The sequence below is a fragment of the Hemitrygon akajei genome, chromosome 13 (genome assembly GCF_048418815.1).
Source record: "Hemitrygon akajei chromosome 13, sHemAka1.3, whole genome shotgun sequence".
Classification (NCBI taxonomy): Eukaryota; Metazoa; Chordata; class Chondrichthyes; order Myliobatiformes; family Dasyatidae; genus Hemitrygon; species Hemitrygon akajei.
Window position 1 is genome coordinate 58,240,839 of NC_133136.1, and position 14,293 is coordinate 58,255,131.

At 40.8% G+C, this 14,293-nt stretch overlaps 1 protein-coding gene across 1 annotated transcript in view; it reads left to right on the forward strand.

Moving 5' to 3' along the window:
• Window positions 1–14,293, forward strand: part of nfxl1 (nuclear transcription factor, X-box binding-like 1) — a 103,472-nt gene that overhangs the window by 14,261 nt on the left and 74,918 nt on the right. Inside the window, exons 10-11 of the mRNA XM_073064711.1 lie at window positions 2,829–2,951; window positions 6,797–6,887. Coding sequence (XP_072920812.1) covers window positions 2,829–2,951; window positions 6,797–6,887 — 214 coding nt within the window. The remainder of the gene's footprint in view (window positions 1–2,828; window positions 2,952–6,796; window positions 6,888–14,293) is intronic.

Consider the following 14,293-nt stretch of genomic DNA (forward strand, 5'->3'; position numbering starts at 1 on the left):
AATGGGCAGGGAATATTGAAGTATGAGATTACATTTGTAACAAGATAAATAATGTGAAGAAAAATTGGAAGTGAAGTGTATTTGCAGATTCCTTTGGGAAAGAGAGGAGCTGGTAGTCATAAGAAATAGCCATGCAAATGGCTATAGAATATGGACATGAAAATTCCTTAATGTTAAAATTAGCAAGACAGGCAGCATTGGAGAGAAAATTAGTTAATATTTTGGGTCAATGTTTGTCCATGAGAACAGTAAATAGAGAATAACTGTAAGCTTTTACAAGAACAAGCAGGAATGAGCAAAAGGAATCCAGTGGAATAAAAGAAAAATTAAAATAACTAAAGGAATATAGTACCTGAAAATAGGTCAAGGAAACAAAGGGTGGTCTGGAGGATGAACAAAATGAATAATGGGGTGCTTGTTGGAGATTATTGATCTCTGTAGTATTTTAGGAAGAATGTAAAATGGAAGATGAGACCCTATTCCTTGACTGTACATTGAACTTTATTGGCCGTGGATGAACCAGGAGGTACATCTTCTGCAAAAGGCTAGATCTGTGGCAGTCAAGTCTGGCAACCCAGGCCTATACCAGAAAACCAGGTATGATTTGCAGAGGGCTATTTCAAGGGCAAAGAGACAATTTTGAACGAGGTTGGAGGTGATACCAGATACATGGCAACTCTGGCAGGGTCTGCAAGATATTACTTCCTACAAAGCGAAACCCAATAGTATGAATGGCAGTGATGCTTCACTACCAGATGAACTCAATGCCTTCTATGCTCACTTTGAAAGGGAGAAAACAACTACAGCTGTGAAGGTGCCTGCTGTACCTGATAATCCTGTGATCTCCATCTCGGAGGCCGATGTTAGGCTGTCTTTAAAGAGAGTGAACCCTCGCAAGGTGGCTGGTCCCGATGGAGTACCTGGTAATGCTCTGAAAACCTGTGCCAACCAACTAGCGGGAATATTCAAGGACATTTTCAACCTCTCACTGGGCAGAAGTTCCCACTTGCTTCAAAAAGGCAATAATTATACCAGTGCCTAAGAATAATAGTAGGCTTCCTTAATGACTATTGCCCGGTAGCACTCACATTGACAGTGATGAAATGCTTTGAGAGGTTGGTCATGACTAGACTGAACTCCTGCCTCAGCAAGGACCTGGACCCATTGCAATTTGCCTGTTGCCACAATAGGTCAATGGCAGATGCAGTCTCAATGGCTCTCCACATGGCTTTAGACCACCTGGACAACACAAACACCTACATCAGGATGCTGTTCATTTACTATAGCTCAGCATTTAATACCATCATTCCTACAATCCTGATTGAGAAGTTGCAGAACCTGGGCCTCTGTACCTCCCTCTGCAATTGGATCCTTGACTTCCTAACGTGAAGACCACAATCTGTGCAGATTGTTGATAACCTATTCTCCAATCAACATTGGCGCACCTTAGGAGTGTGTGCATAGCCCACTGCTCTACTCTCTCTATACCCATGACTGTTTGGCACAAATAGCTCAAATGCCATCTATAAATTTGCTGACGATACAACCATTGTTGGTAGAATCTCAGGTGGTGATGAGAAGGCATATAGGAGTGAGATATGCCAACTAGTGGAATGGTGCCACAACAACAACCTGGCAGTCAATGTCAGTAAGACGAAAGAGCTGATTGTGGACTTCAGGAAGTGTAAGACGAAGGAACACATAAATCCTCATAGAGGGATCAGAAGTGGAGAGAGTGAACAGCTTCAAGTTCCTGGGTGTCAAGGTCTCTGAGGATCTAAGCTGGTCCCAACATATCAATGCAGTTATAAAGAAGGCAAGACAGCAACTATACCTCATTAGGAGTTTGAAGAGATTTGGCATGTCAACAAATACACTCAAAAACTTCTAAGGTTGTACCATGGAGAGCATTCTGACAGGCTGCATTGTTGTTTGGTATGGAGGGGCTTCTGCAGAGATCCGAAAGAAGCTGCAGAAAGTTGTACATCTAATTAGCTCCAACTTGGGCACAAGCCTACAAAGTACCCAGGACATCTTCAAGGAGTGGTATCTCAGAAAGGCAGCGTCCATTATTAAGGAACTCCAGCACCCAGGGCATGCCCTTTTCTCGCTGTTAGCAGCAGGTAGAAGGTACAGAAGCCTGAAGGCACACACTCAGCAATTCAGGAACAGCTTCTTCCCCTCTGCCATCCAATTGCTAAATGACATTGAATCTTTGGACACTACCTCACTTTTTTTTAATATACAGTATTTCTGTTTCTGCACATTTTTCAATCTATTCAGTATATGTAATTGATTTACTTGTTTATTTATTATTATTTTTTATTTTATTTATTATTTTTCTCTCTCTGCTAGATTATGTATTGCGTTGAACTGCTGCTGCTAAGTTAAAAAATTTCATGTCACATGCCGGTGATAATAAACCTGATTTTTGAATAGAGTAGGAATCTTAAAATTGGTAATTCCGATCAGACACGTTGATATGTTTGAAGAAAGCATTATTCCAGGTTCCTTTTGGAGAAAATCGTAAGACCACATAGGAGAAACATTTCTAAAGTTCAAACAATATATGAACATTCTATGATTTGGATGTGAATTGTGTGGAGTTTTACCATTTTATTTATAATGTTCAATGTGCAATAAAAAGCTAAATTATTAAGAAGAATATCTTGGATAATACAATTAAGAAACTTTTATGTGAATATCTTCTCTGTTCTACTATGAAAATGTTCTGAGAAGAAAAGAAAAGCTTTGAGAATTTTCCTCTGATACAAAATTACAAGTTTTGTACAATAGCATGTTTGTATATTTTTAAAAAACATTTCCAGGAAGTCGAAAAGCAGTGTCGTTGTGGAAAGCATTCAAAGATTTTGCCATGCCATAAGGAATATCTTTGTGAAACAAAATGCCTGAAATTGCGAGATTGCCAAAGGCATCAATGTAAAAGAAAGGTATGATTTTGGTCTTTTTATTTGGTGCTTATACTGTTGAAGATTTTACATATTGTTGATATCAAAGCTGTAGTTAGCTTTAACCTCAGATGTTAAGCGGGGGGATGGAATTGATGCTTAAATGAAGATTACATAGGATGTATGGCACCAGTCTGCCCAATTAGTTCATGTTTCATTCAGTCTTCCTTTCCTTTTTCCTAATCTGTATCTATCAGGGCAGAAGTCTTTAACAAATTGGAAATCTGTGCGTGGAAGGTCATGTTTAAAAAATCTTATTGAATCTTTTGAAGAGGTTACTAGGAAAGTTGACGAGGGTAAAGCAGTGGATGTTGTCTATATCGACTTCAGTAAGGTCTTTGACAAGGTTCCTCACGGAAGGTTAGTTAGGAAGGTTCAATCATTAGGTATTAATATTGAAGTAGTAAAATGGATTCAACAGTGGCTAGATGGGAGATGCCAGAGAGTAGTGATAGATAACTGTTTGTCAGGTTGGAGGCCGGTGGCTAGTGGTGTGCCTCAGGGATCTGTACTGGGTCCAATGTTGTTTGTTATATACATTAATGATCTGGGTGATGGGGTGGTAAATTGGATTAGTAAGTATGCAGATGATACTAAGATTGGTGGCGTTGTGGATAATGAAGTAGGTTTTCAAAGCTTGCAGAGAGATTTAGGCCAGTTAGAAGAGTGGGCTGAAAGATGGCAGATGGAGTTTAATGCTGATAACTGTGAGATGCTACATTTTGGTAGGAATAATCCAAATAGGACATACATGGTAAATGGTAGGGCATTGAAGAATGCAGTAGAACAGAGTGATCTAGGATTAATGGTGCATAGTTCCCTGAAGGTGGACTGTCACGTGGATAGGGTGATGAAGAAAGCTTTTGGTATGCTGGCCTTTATAAATCAGAGCATTGAGTATAGGAGTTGGGATGTAATGTTAAAATTGTACAAGGTATTGGTAAGGCCGAATTTGGAGTATTGTGTACAGTTCTGGTCACTGAATTATAGGAAAGATGTCAACAAAATAGAGAGTACAGAGAAGATTTACTAGAATGTTACCTGGGTTTCAGCACCTAAGTTACAGAGAAAGGTTGAACAAGTTAGGTCTTTATTCTTTGGAGCGTAGAAGGTTGAGGGGGGAACTTGATAGAGGTATTTAAAATTATGAGGGGGATAGATAGAGTTAACGTGGATAGGCTTTTTCCATTGAGAGAAGGGGAGATTCAAACAAGAGGGCATGAGTTGAGAGTTAGGGGTAAAAGTTTAGGGGTATCACGAGGGGGAGCTTCTTTACTCAGAGTGATAGCTGTGTGGAACGAGCTTCCAGTAGAAGTGGTAGAGGCAGGTTCGATATTGTCATTTAAAGTAAAATTGAATAGGTATATGGACAGGAAAAGAATGGAGGGTTATCGGCTGAGTGCAGGTTGATGGGACTAGGTGAGAGTAAGCGTTCAACACGGACTAGAAGGGCCGAGATGGCCTGTTTTAGTGCTGTAATTGTTATATGGTTAAATTGAGATGAGGAACTTTGTACATGTACTTCATTTTCATTCACCTTTTAGATAACTGTAGTTTACTCCAAATATTTTTACTAGTAAGTAAACTACTGTAAAACAGTTGCAAATTGATCATGGTTGAAAAGTTACCAAAGTGGGAAATATTGGAAGCAGCCATCAGATTAGGCAACAGTTGTGCAAAAAGGAACAAATTAACATTTCAGGTCAAAGATACTCCTGAAATATTAATTCTGCTTCTCTTTCCACAGACGTTGTCTTGACCTGTTAAGAATTTTCTATTAGCTAACAAGAGGAAATCTGCAGATGCTGGAAATTCAAACAACACACACAAAATGCTGGTGGAACACAGCAGGCCAGGCAGCATCTATAAGGAGAAGCACTGTCGACATTTCGACGAAGACTAAGGGTCTTGGCCCGAAATGTCAACAGTGCTTCTCCTTATAGATGCTGCCCCCCAACAGAGCCACCCCACCTCCTCTGCCTACCTGCTTGACCTTTCAATGCAATGTGTATCCTTGGACATTAAGCTCGCCGCTGTAGTCTTCTCACAGCCCCAATTCAGTAACGTCCACAACGTCATACATGCCAATCTGTAACTATCCTACAGGTTCACCTACCGTATTCCGTATACTGCGTGCATTGAAGTATAATACTTTCTGTCCTGCATTCATCACTTTTTTTGATTTTTTTTTGTCCTCTTTTACATTGCAATTCATCCTGTTAACAGGAATTTTACCCTATCATCAGCCTTCCTTTGCAAGCAGTCTTACTGCCCACGTGCACTGTTTGTAAACCAACTGCCCCATCCTGAGGCTATCGCTCCAGTTCCCATCCCCGTGCCAAATTAGTTTAAACCCTCCCAAATAGCTCTAGCAAACCTGTCCTTAAGGATCTTGGTCCTCCTCAGGTTCAATTGTAACCTGCTCATTTTGTACCAGTCTTACCTTCCCCAGAAGAAATACCAGTGGTCCAGATTTCTGAACCCCTGCCCTCTGCAGCAGTTCCTCACCATGCATTCAAGTGCCAAGTTATCATATTCTTACCCTCACTGGCGTGTGGGATGGTAGTAATCCAGAGATTACTACCTTGGAGGTCCTGCTTTTCAGCTTTCTATCTAGCTCGCCAAAATCTCCCCTCAGGGCGTCCTCACCTTGCCTACATGTGTCATTGATGCCAATAGGTACCAAGACTTCTGGCTGCTCACTCTCCCTCTTTAGAATGTCATATACCTAATCTGAGATATCCCTGACCCTGGCACATTAACATCTGGGTGTCTATCATGTCCATTCCTCTATGGAGTCTCCTAGCACCACTGCATTCCTCTTCACCTCTCTTTTCTGAGCCACAGCACCAGTATCAGTGCCAGAAACTCAGGTGCTGCATCTCCCCTAGGAGGTCATCCCCCTCAACAGTATCCAAAATAAGTTACTTATTATTGAGGGGAACGGCCATAGGGGTATTCTGCACTGGCTTCCCATTTCCCTTCCTTCTCCTGACAGTCACCAGGTTGCCTGCTTCCTGCAACCTCCCTGTAGCTCCTATTTATCACTTCCTCAGTCTCACGTATGAGCTGAAATCATTAAGCTGCAGTTCCAGTTCCTTAAGTTCTCTGAGGAGCTGCAGCTAGGTGCACCTGGTGCATATGTGGTTATCCAGGAGGCTGGAGGTCTCCCAGAATTTTTGCATTTCCCACACACATAACAAAACAGTGGCCCTGGGGCCATTCTCACTGTAAAAATTTTGCCCAGACGAGAATAAAGAAACTAATCAGATACTTGCCTCGACCAAGCCTGATGAGCCAAAGCCACTCTAAGACTGTCTCACTCAAAATGACTGTTCGGCTTGCCTTTCATTTTTCGCCCTTCCTAATTCCGTTCTTTGATTGGCCACAGTCCAACTCCAAAAACTGCTGTGAAGCGCTGCTTTTTAAATTTTCAAACACCAACTTAAGTGGAATTGCCGCTTCTTCTTGTGCTTCATTCAGTAATTGGATGCAGTCCAAATCTGAAAACTCCGTGAAGTGCTGCATTTTAACTCTTTAGCCACCGCCTTAAGTGAAATTCCCTTTACTTGTTATGCTCCCATTCTCTGGGTGCAGTCCAGCTCCAAAAACTACCATGAAGTGCTGCCTTTTTAATCTTCAATCACAGACCTACTTCTTGTGCTCCTGTTCACTGACTGGCACAGCTATGAATATAGTGTTCCATCCTACACGGGTTAGAGACTTTGCTGTGTAATATTTTGAACTTTTGTATTGTTGTGTCCTGACCTTTACCTGTTTTGTGAAGACAATAACTCTTGTAGTCATTTTGCATCCTTTTCCTTTAGTGCTGTGCTGGGAATTGCCCTCCTTGTGATCAAAGTTGTGGTCGAACTCTTGGCTGTAGAAACCACAAGTGCCCCTCAGCCTGTCACAGAGGTAATTTTCTCAAATTTGTTACATTTTGTTTGAACGCAATTGCATTAAATCATGAAAAGTGCACAGAATTCAAGCTTAATGTATAGTGTCACCAGGTTATGGTTTAACCTGATTGAATGAAGGCTTTTCTACATTCAGTCAGATTAAATGAAAACCTGGGGATGCCATTTATTTAACCTTTTGTGCGGCCCTCCTCCAGGTTGTCTATTACTAACCCATATCTTTTACAAAAGTTAAGATGGGATTTGCTTTAACTATTAGTTCTGGTAGAGCTGGTAAAAACAGAGTAAGAGGATGAAGTCTCAACATCTTAGACTTCACATTTCTGTTCAGGTTGGAAATAATACATTTAAATATCACACTAATGTTAGCATAGATAAAGGAATACTTTTTTAAAAATTCACTTTATGTGAGGAAAGTGATGCGTGCACCAACTGTGGTGAAGCAAGTTTGCTCTTTGCATTAATGGAAATAGTATGATTTTATAGTATAGTATCAAAGTTCTAAAGTTGATTAAGATTATTTTCAGATAACTACCAAGCAACAAGTAAACAATGGCTTTGTTTTTGTGTTTGAAAGCATTTGTTTCAAGTATATAAGTGCCCATAAAAAATATTCACCCCCTTGGAAGTTTTCATGTTTTATTGTTATACAACATTGAATCACAGTGAATTTAATATTTTTTTTTGATCAACAGAAAAATACTCTTTTCGTATCAAAATAAAAATTGATCTCTACAAAGTGATCTGAATTAATTAAAAATATAAAGCACAAAATAGTTGATTGCGCAAGTATTTACCTCCTTCAATTCAGTATTTAATAGATTCACCTTTGTTAGCAGTTATAGGTCTCTATATCAGCTTTGCACATTGGCACACTGCAATATTTCCCCATTTTTCTTTACAAAGTTGCTCAAGCTCTGTCAGATTGCATGGGGATCATGAGTGAACAGCCCCTTTTCAAGTCCAGCCACAAATTCTCAATTGGATTGAGGTCTGGACTCTTGACTTAGCCACTCCAGGACATTAACTTTGTTGTTTTTAAACCATTCCTGTAGTTTTGGCTTTATGCTTTGGGTCATTGTCTTGTGAAAACAAGTTGACTCCCAATTCTCAGTTCTCTGGCAGACTGCATCAGGTTTTCCCCAATGGCTGTACCCCTTAACAACAGGTGATTCTGTGGACATAGGAAAGAAACACGAATGGTAGTTTGTCTCCCTGGTGACGGGGTCCAGGATGTTTTTGATTGCGTCCTGAAGTGGGAAGGTGAACAGCCAGAGGTCGTGGTATTGGTACCAGTGACATAGGTAGGAAAAGGTAGGAGGTCCTGAAAACAGACTACAGGGAGTTAGGAAAGAAGCTGAGAAGCAGGACCTCAAAGGTAGTAATATCGGGATTGCTGACTGTGCCACGTGACAGTAAGTATAGGAACAGAATGAGGTAGAGGATAAATGCGTGGCTGAAGGATTGGAGCAGGGAGCAGGGATTCATATTTCTGGATCATTGGGACCTCTTTTGGGGCAGGCATGACCAGTACCAAAAGGATGGGTTGCACTTGAATCAGAGGGGGACCAACATCCTGGCGGGGAGATCTGCTAAGGCTGTTGGGGAGAGTTTAAACTAAAATTGCTGGGGGGGTGTGGGAATTGAACTGAAGAGACAGAGGAAGGGGCGGGTTGGCTCACAAATGGAGAAAGCTTGTAGGCAGTGTGAGAGGGAGGATAGGTGGGTGATGCGCTCAGACTGATGGTTTGAGATGTGTCTATTTTAATGCAAGGAGTATCATGAACAGAGTGGATGAGCTTAGAGAGTAGATCAATACTTGGAGCTATGATGTTGTGGCCATTACAGAGACTTGGATGACCCAGGGACAGGAATGGTTACTTAGAGTGCCAGGCTTTAGATGTTTCAGAAAGGACAGGGAGGGAGGCAAAAGAGGTGGGGGCATGGTACTGCTGATCAGAGATAGTATCACGGCTGCAGAAAAAGTCATGAAGGAATTGTCTACTGCGTCTCTGTGGGTGGAAGTTAGAAACAGGAAGGGGTAAATAACTCTACTGGGTGTTTTTTATAGATCACCCAATAGTAACAGGGACAACGAGGAGCAGATAGGGAGACAGATTCTGGAATGGTGCAGTAATAACAGGGTTGTCTTGATGGGAGATTTTAATTTCCCCAAAGGCAGTTGAAAATCTAGTCAAGAAAGAAATAAAATCTTACAAAAGGTTCAAAAACTAGGTAATGATAGAGATCTAGAAGATTATAAGGCTAGCAGGAAGGAGTTTAAGAATGAAATTAAGAGAGCCAGAAGGTACCATGAGAAGGCCTTGGTGAGCAGGATTAAGGAAATGCCCAAGGCATCCTACAGCTTCTACAAATATGTGGAGTAAGGATAAGATGTGAGAGAATAGGACCAATCAAGTGTGACAGTGGAAAAGTGTGTATTGAACTGGAGGAGGTACTGGAGGTACTTAATGAATACTTCAGTTTTCACTACGGAAAAGGACCATGGCGATTGTAGGGATGACTTACAGCAGACTGAAAAGCTTGAGCATATAGACATTAAGAAAGAGGATATGCAGGAGCTTTTGAAAAGCATTAACTTGGATAAGTCACTGGGACCAGAAGCGATATGCCCCAGGCTACTCTGGGAAGCGAGGGAGGAGATTGCTGAGCCTCTGCCAATGATCTTTGCACCATCAATGGGAAAGGGAGAGGTTCTGGAGGATTGGAGGGTTGCAGAAGTTGTTCCCTTATTTAAGAAAGGGAGTAGAGATAACCCAAGAAATTTTAGATCAGTGAGTCTTACTTCAGTGGTTGGTAAGTTGATGGAGAATAGTCAGCATGACTTTGTCAAAGGCAGGTCGTGCCTTAGAAGTCTGATTGAATTTTTTGAGGATGTGACTAAACACATTGATGAAGGTAGAGCCATAGATGTAGTGTATAGTGTATATGGATTTCAGCAAGGCATTTGATAAGATACCCCATGCAAGGCTTATTGAGAAAGTAAGGAGACATGGGATCCAAGGGGACCTTGCTTTATGGATCCAGAACTGGCTTGCACACAGAAGGTGAAGAGTGGTTGTAGATGGGTCATATTCTGCATGGAGGTTGGTGACCAGTGGTGTGCCTCAGGGATCTGTTCTGGGACCCTTCTCTTTCTGATTTTTATAAATGACCTGGATGAGGAAGTAGAGGGATGGGTTAGTAAGTTTACTGATGACACAAAGGTTGGGGGTGTTGTGGATAGTGTGGAGGGCTGTCAGAGGTTATAGCATGACATCGATAGGATACAAAACTGGGCTGAGATGTGGCAGATGGAGTTCAACCGAGATAAGTGTGAGATGGTTCATTTTGGTAGGTCAAATATGATGGCAGAATATAGTATTAATGGTAAAACTCTTGGCAGTGTGGAGGAGCAGAGGGATCTTGGGGTCCGAGTCCATAGGACACTCAAAGCTGTGTGACTGTGTTGTTCAGAAGGCATACGGTGCATTTGCCTTCATCAACTGTGGGATTGAATTCAAGAGCCGAGAGGTAAAGTTACAGCTATCTAGGTCCCTGGTTAGACCCCACTTGGAGTATTGTACTCAGTTCTGGTCGCCTCACTACAGGAAGGATGTGGAAACTAAAGAAAGGGTGCAGAGGAGATTTACAAGGATGTTGCCTGGATTGGGGAGCATGCCTTATGAGAATAAGTTGAGTGAACTTGGCTTTTTCTCCTTGGAGCGATGGAGGACAAGAACTAACCTGATAAATGATTGATCGCGTGGATGGTCAGAGGCTTTTTCCCAGGGCTGAAATGGCTAACATGATAGGGTACAATTTTAAGGTGCTTGGAAGTAAGTACAGAGGAGATGTCGGGTAAGGTTTTTACGCAGAGAGTCATGAGTGCATGGAATGGGCTGCCCAGTGACGATGGTGGGGGCGGATACAATAGGGTCTTTTTAGAGACTCCTGGATAGGTACATGGAGCTTAGAAAAATAGAGGGCTTTGGGTAACCTGAGGTAATTTTCAAAGTAAGTACATGTTCAGCACAGCATTGTGGGCCGAAGGGCCTGTATTTTACTGTAGGTTTTCTATGTTTCCAGGATTTCCATGTATTTTGCTGCATTCATTTTGCGCTCTACATTCTCAAGCCTTCCAACCCAGGCAACAGTTGTTATATGCGCAGTGTCTCCCATCTCAGCCACTGAAGCTTGTAATTCTTCCAGGATTGTTATATGTCCTTTGGTAGCCTCCCTTCTTGCACAGTCACTCAGTTTCTGAGGACAGCCTGCTCTATGCAGATTTACGGCTGTGCCATATTCTTTCCTTTTTTTCGTAATTGACTTAACTATACTCTAATAGATATTCAGTGACTTGGAAATTTTCTTGTATCCATCTCCTGACTTGTGTTTTTCAATAATCTTTTTGCGGAGTTGATTGGACTGTTCTTTTGTCTTTGTGCTGTAGTTTTTGCCAGCAGTTGGACCTTCCATGTACAAGTTTTTTTTCTAAAGTTAATGAACTTCCTTGACTGCACATAGTGATCTCCATTTAATAAATTATGTGACTTTGAAAGCCAGTTGGCTGCATCAGTGATGATATAGTGTGTCATATTAAGGGGGGGGGGGGGAAGGAAATACTTGCAATCAATTATTTTGTGTTTTATATTTGTAATTCATTTGGATTACTTTGTAGAGATCTGTTTTCACTTTGACACTAAAGAGTCTTTTCCTGTTGATTACTGTCAAAAAAGCCAAATTCAATCCACTGTAATTCAATGTTGTAAACAATAAAACATGAAAACTTCTGAAGGGGCAGTGAATACTTTTTATAGGCTCTGTAAAACGTGTTAACTCATCCACAAGATTCAGTAACAGTCAGGGTTTCTGTTCTCACCAGCATTTCAACTGGATTTTTAAAATTTTAAATTAGCAAAGTTAATTAACAGAGTAAATGTTAAGTTACTTTTAAATGTAATACAATAACATTAAAAATTGACATTATATTCTTCGTAAGCACATTTTGTTCTTAAATATCCTGTCATGGTTTCTTTTCTCCTTTTTATTTGTTTATTCTTAACCAAAAATCATCCTTTTGTTCATTTGAGATGAGATTAACCCCCTTTTATATAATCCTTTCCATATATTTTGGATTACAAATAATCCAAATATCTAATAATCTTTAGCTGGTGTGAAAATATATGATTTCCATAGAAAATTTTTCTTCTGTTTTCTAACTGTTAGAATTATAAAATTGATGAAGTAATATGTATCTGTGGATAGGGTTTCTAGTTTTTATTAAGTTTTTATTAAGTGTATTATAAGTTTACAATTGATGTGAATTACACTTGAGACCTTGTGATAATCATATTCCAGAAAGTGTGTATTAAGGTTCCAAAGGAATGAGTGCTTTATCTTTTGACCATTCATACCCTTATTGAAGTAAATTTGTCCTTCCTTTTGTTTCATCTTATGAAGAAATTAGTCATTTTATTTTCTAAATTAAATTGATGAAAACATCTGAATTTGCAAAACTTGTTCACTTGATGTATACACAAATTTCTCCATAACTCTTGCTCTTTCATCTTATAAGTATCAAATAGTTTAGGTACTGGATATCTGAAATTAAAAATGCTGTGGAAAAGCTCTGGCAGGCATTACTGATGGAAAGACCAAGTGGATATTTCAATTAAATTTAAAACAATTGGATAGGTATATGGACAAGAAAGGAATGGAGGGTTATGGGTGGAGTGCAGGTAGGTGGTACTAGGTGAAGGTAAGCGTTCGGCACCGCCTAGAAGGGCCGAGATGGCCTGTTTCCGTGCTGTAATTGTTATATGGTTAAATGACAGGTTATCAAATCATAGGAGTCATAGTGCAATGCAGCAGGGATGCAGGCCCTACAATCCAATAAGTCCATGCTGACCACGTGTCCACTCAACTAGTTCCAATTTCCTGCATTCAGCCTATATATCTGTAAGCCCCCATCCCTCCATGTACCCATCCAAGTACTGCTTAAATGACATGATTGTACCTGCCTTAACCACTTTCCCTAGTAGCTTGTTCCATATACTCACCACCCTCTGAGTCAAAATTTTGCCCCTCAGGTCTCTTTTAAATCTTTTGCCTATCAGCTGAAATCATTGCATCCTTGTTTGGGACTCCTCTACTCTGGGAAGAAGACAGTTGCCATCCACCTTATCTATGTCTCTCATAATTTTAAACGCTTCTATGAGGTTGACCCTCATTCTCCTATGTTAAAAAGGATAAAGACTGCCTGGCCAACCTCTCCCTAGAACTCAGGCCTTCTAGTTCTGAAAACGTCCATGTAAATCTTTACTGCACTCCTTCCAGTTTAATCACAACTTTCCTATAACAGGATGACTAAAACTATACACAATGCTCCCAAGTATGGCCTTACCAACAACTTGTACAACTATACGTAATTTCCCAACTCTTGTACTCAGTGCCCTACCCGATGAAAGGTAAACACCTTTTCACCACCCTGTCAAATGGTTCAGTTTATTATCAGAGAATGTATACAGTATACAACCTGAAATACTTGATCTTCGCAGACATCCACGAGAAACAGAACCCCAAAAGAATGAACAACAGGAACACGTTAGAACTCCAAAGAACCCCCCTGTGCAAGCAGCAGCAAGCATCAACGCAAAAGCCAACCATTTCAGTAAAGAAGCGTCAGTGTCCACCACCCTCCAAGCAATAGCAAAGCACCCAAAGAGAGACCATGATCTGCAGTCAACAAAAAGTATTGTCTACTTGACAGTTCGACATACCACGGGCACTTTCTCTCTCACTTACAAGAAACAGGATGACACCTATTTCACAGAGAAAGGGAAGACTAAAAGTTGCTGTTAACCAACAGTTACAGCATTACAGTCTGTCACGTCGCTTTTTATTCCAAGACTCTCCGACTCGAGAATCAGCAGCAAGCTCCGAAAGCATTTGAGAGAAGAGAGAGACTATGATCGCTTGACTATAGAGGCCTACATCCATACATCCGCCAGAATGAAACCTGATGTTCCTCCTCCTGCGATGCCTCAGTTGGCAACAGTGGCCTGGAATTGGTTGTCCACAGGGCTGTGCAGGGCCACATCCCGGAGATGCCATCTTCCAGGCTGTGCCTGGAAATGTCAGAAAATGGTCAGCTGGCGAGCTCCAGGAGTGGGAACTCATTCGCCGTAATAAAAAAATATAGACAGACAGACATACTTTATTGATCCCGAGGGAAATTGGGTTTCGTTACAGCCGCACCAACCAAGAATAGTGAAGAAATATTGCAATATAAAACCATAAATAATTAAATAAAAATAAGTTAATCGTGCCAAGTGGAAATAAGTCCAGGACCAACCTATTAGCTCAGGGTGTCTGACACTCCAAGGGAGGAGTTGTAAAGTT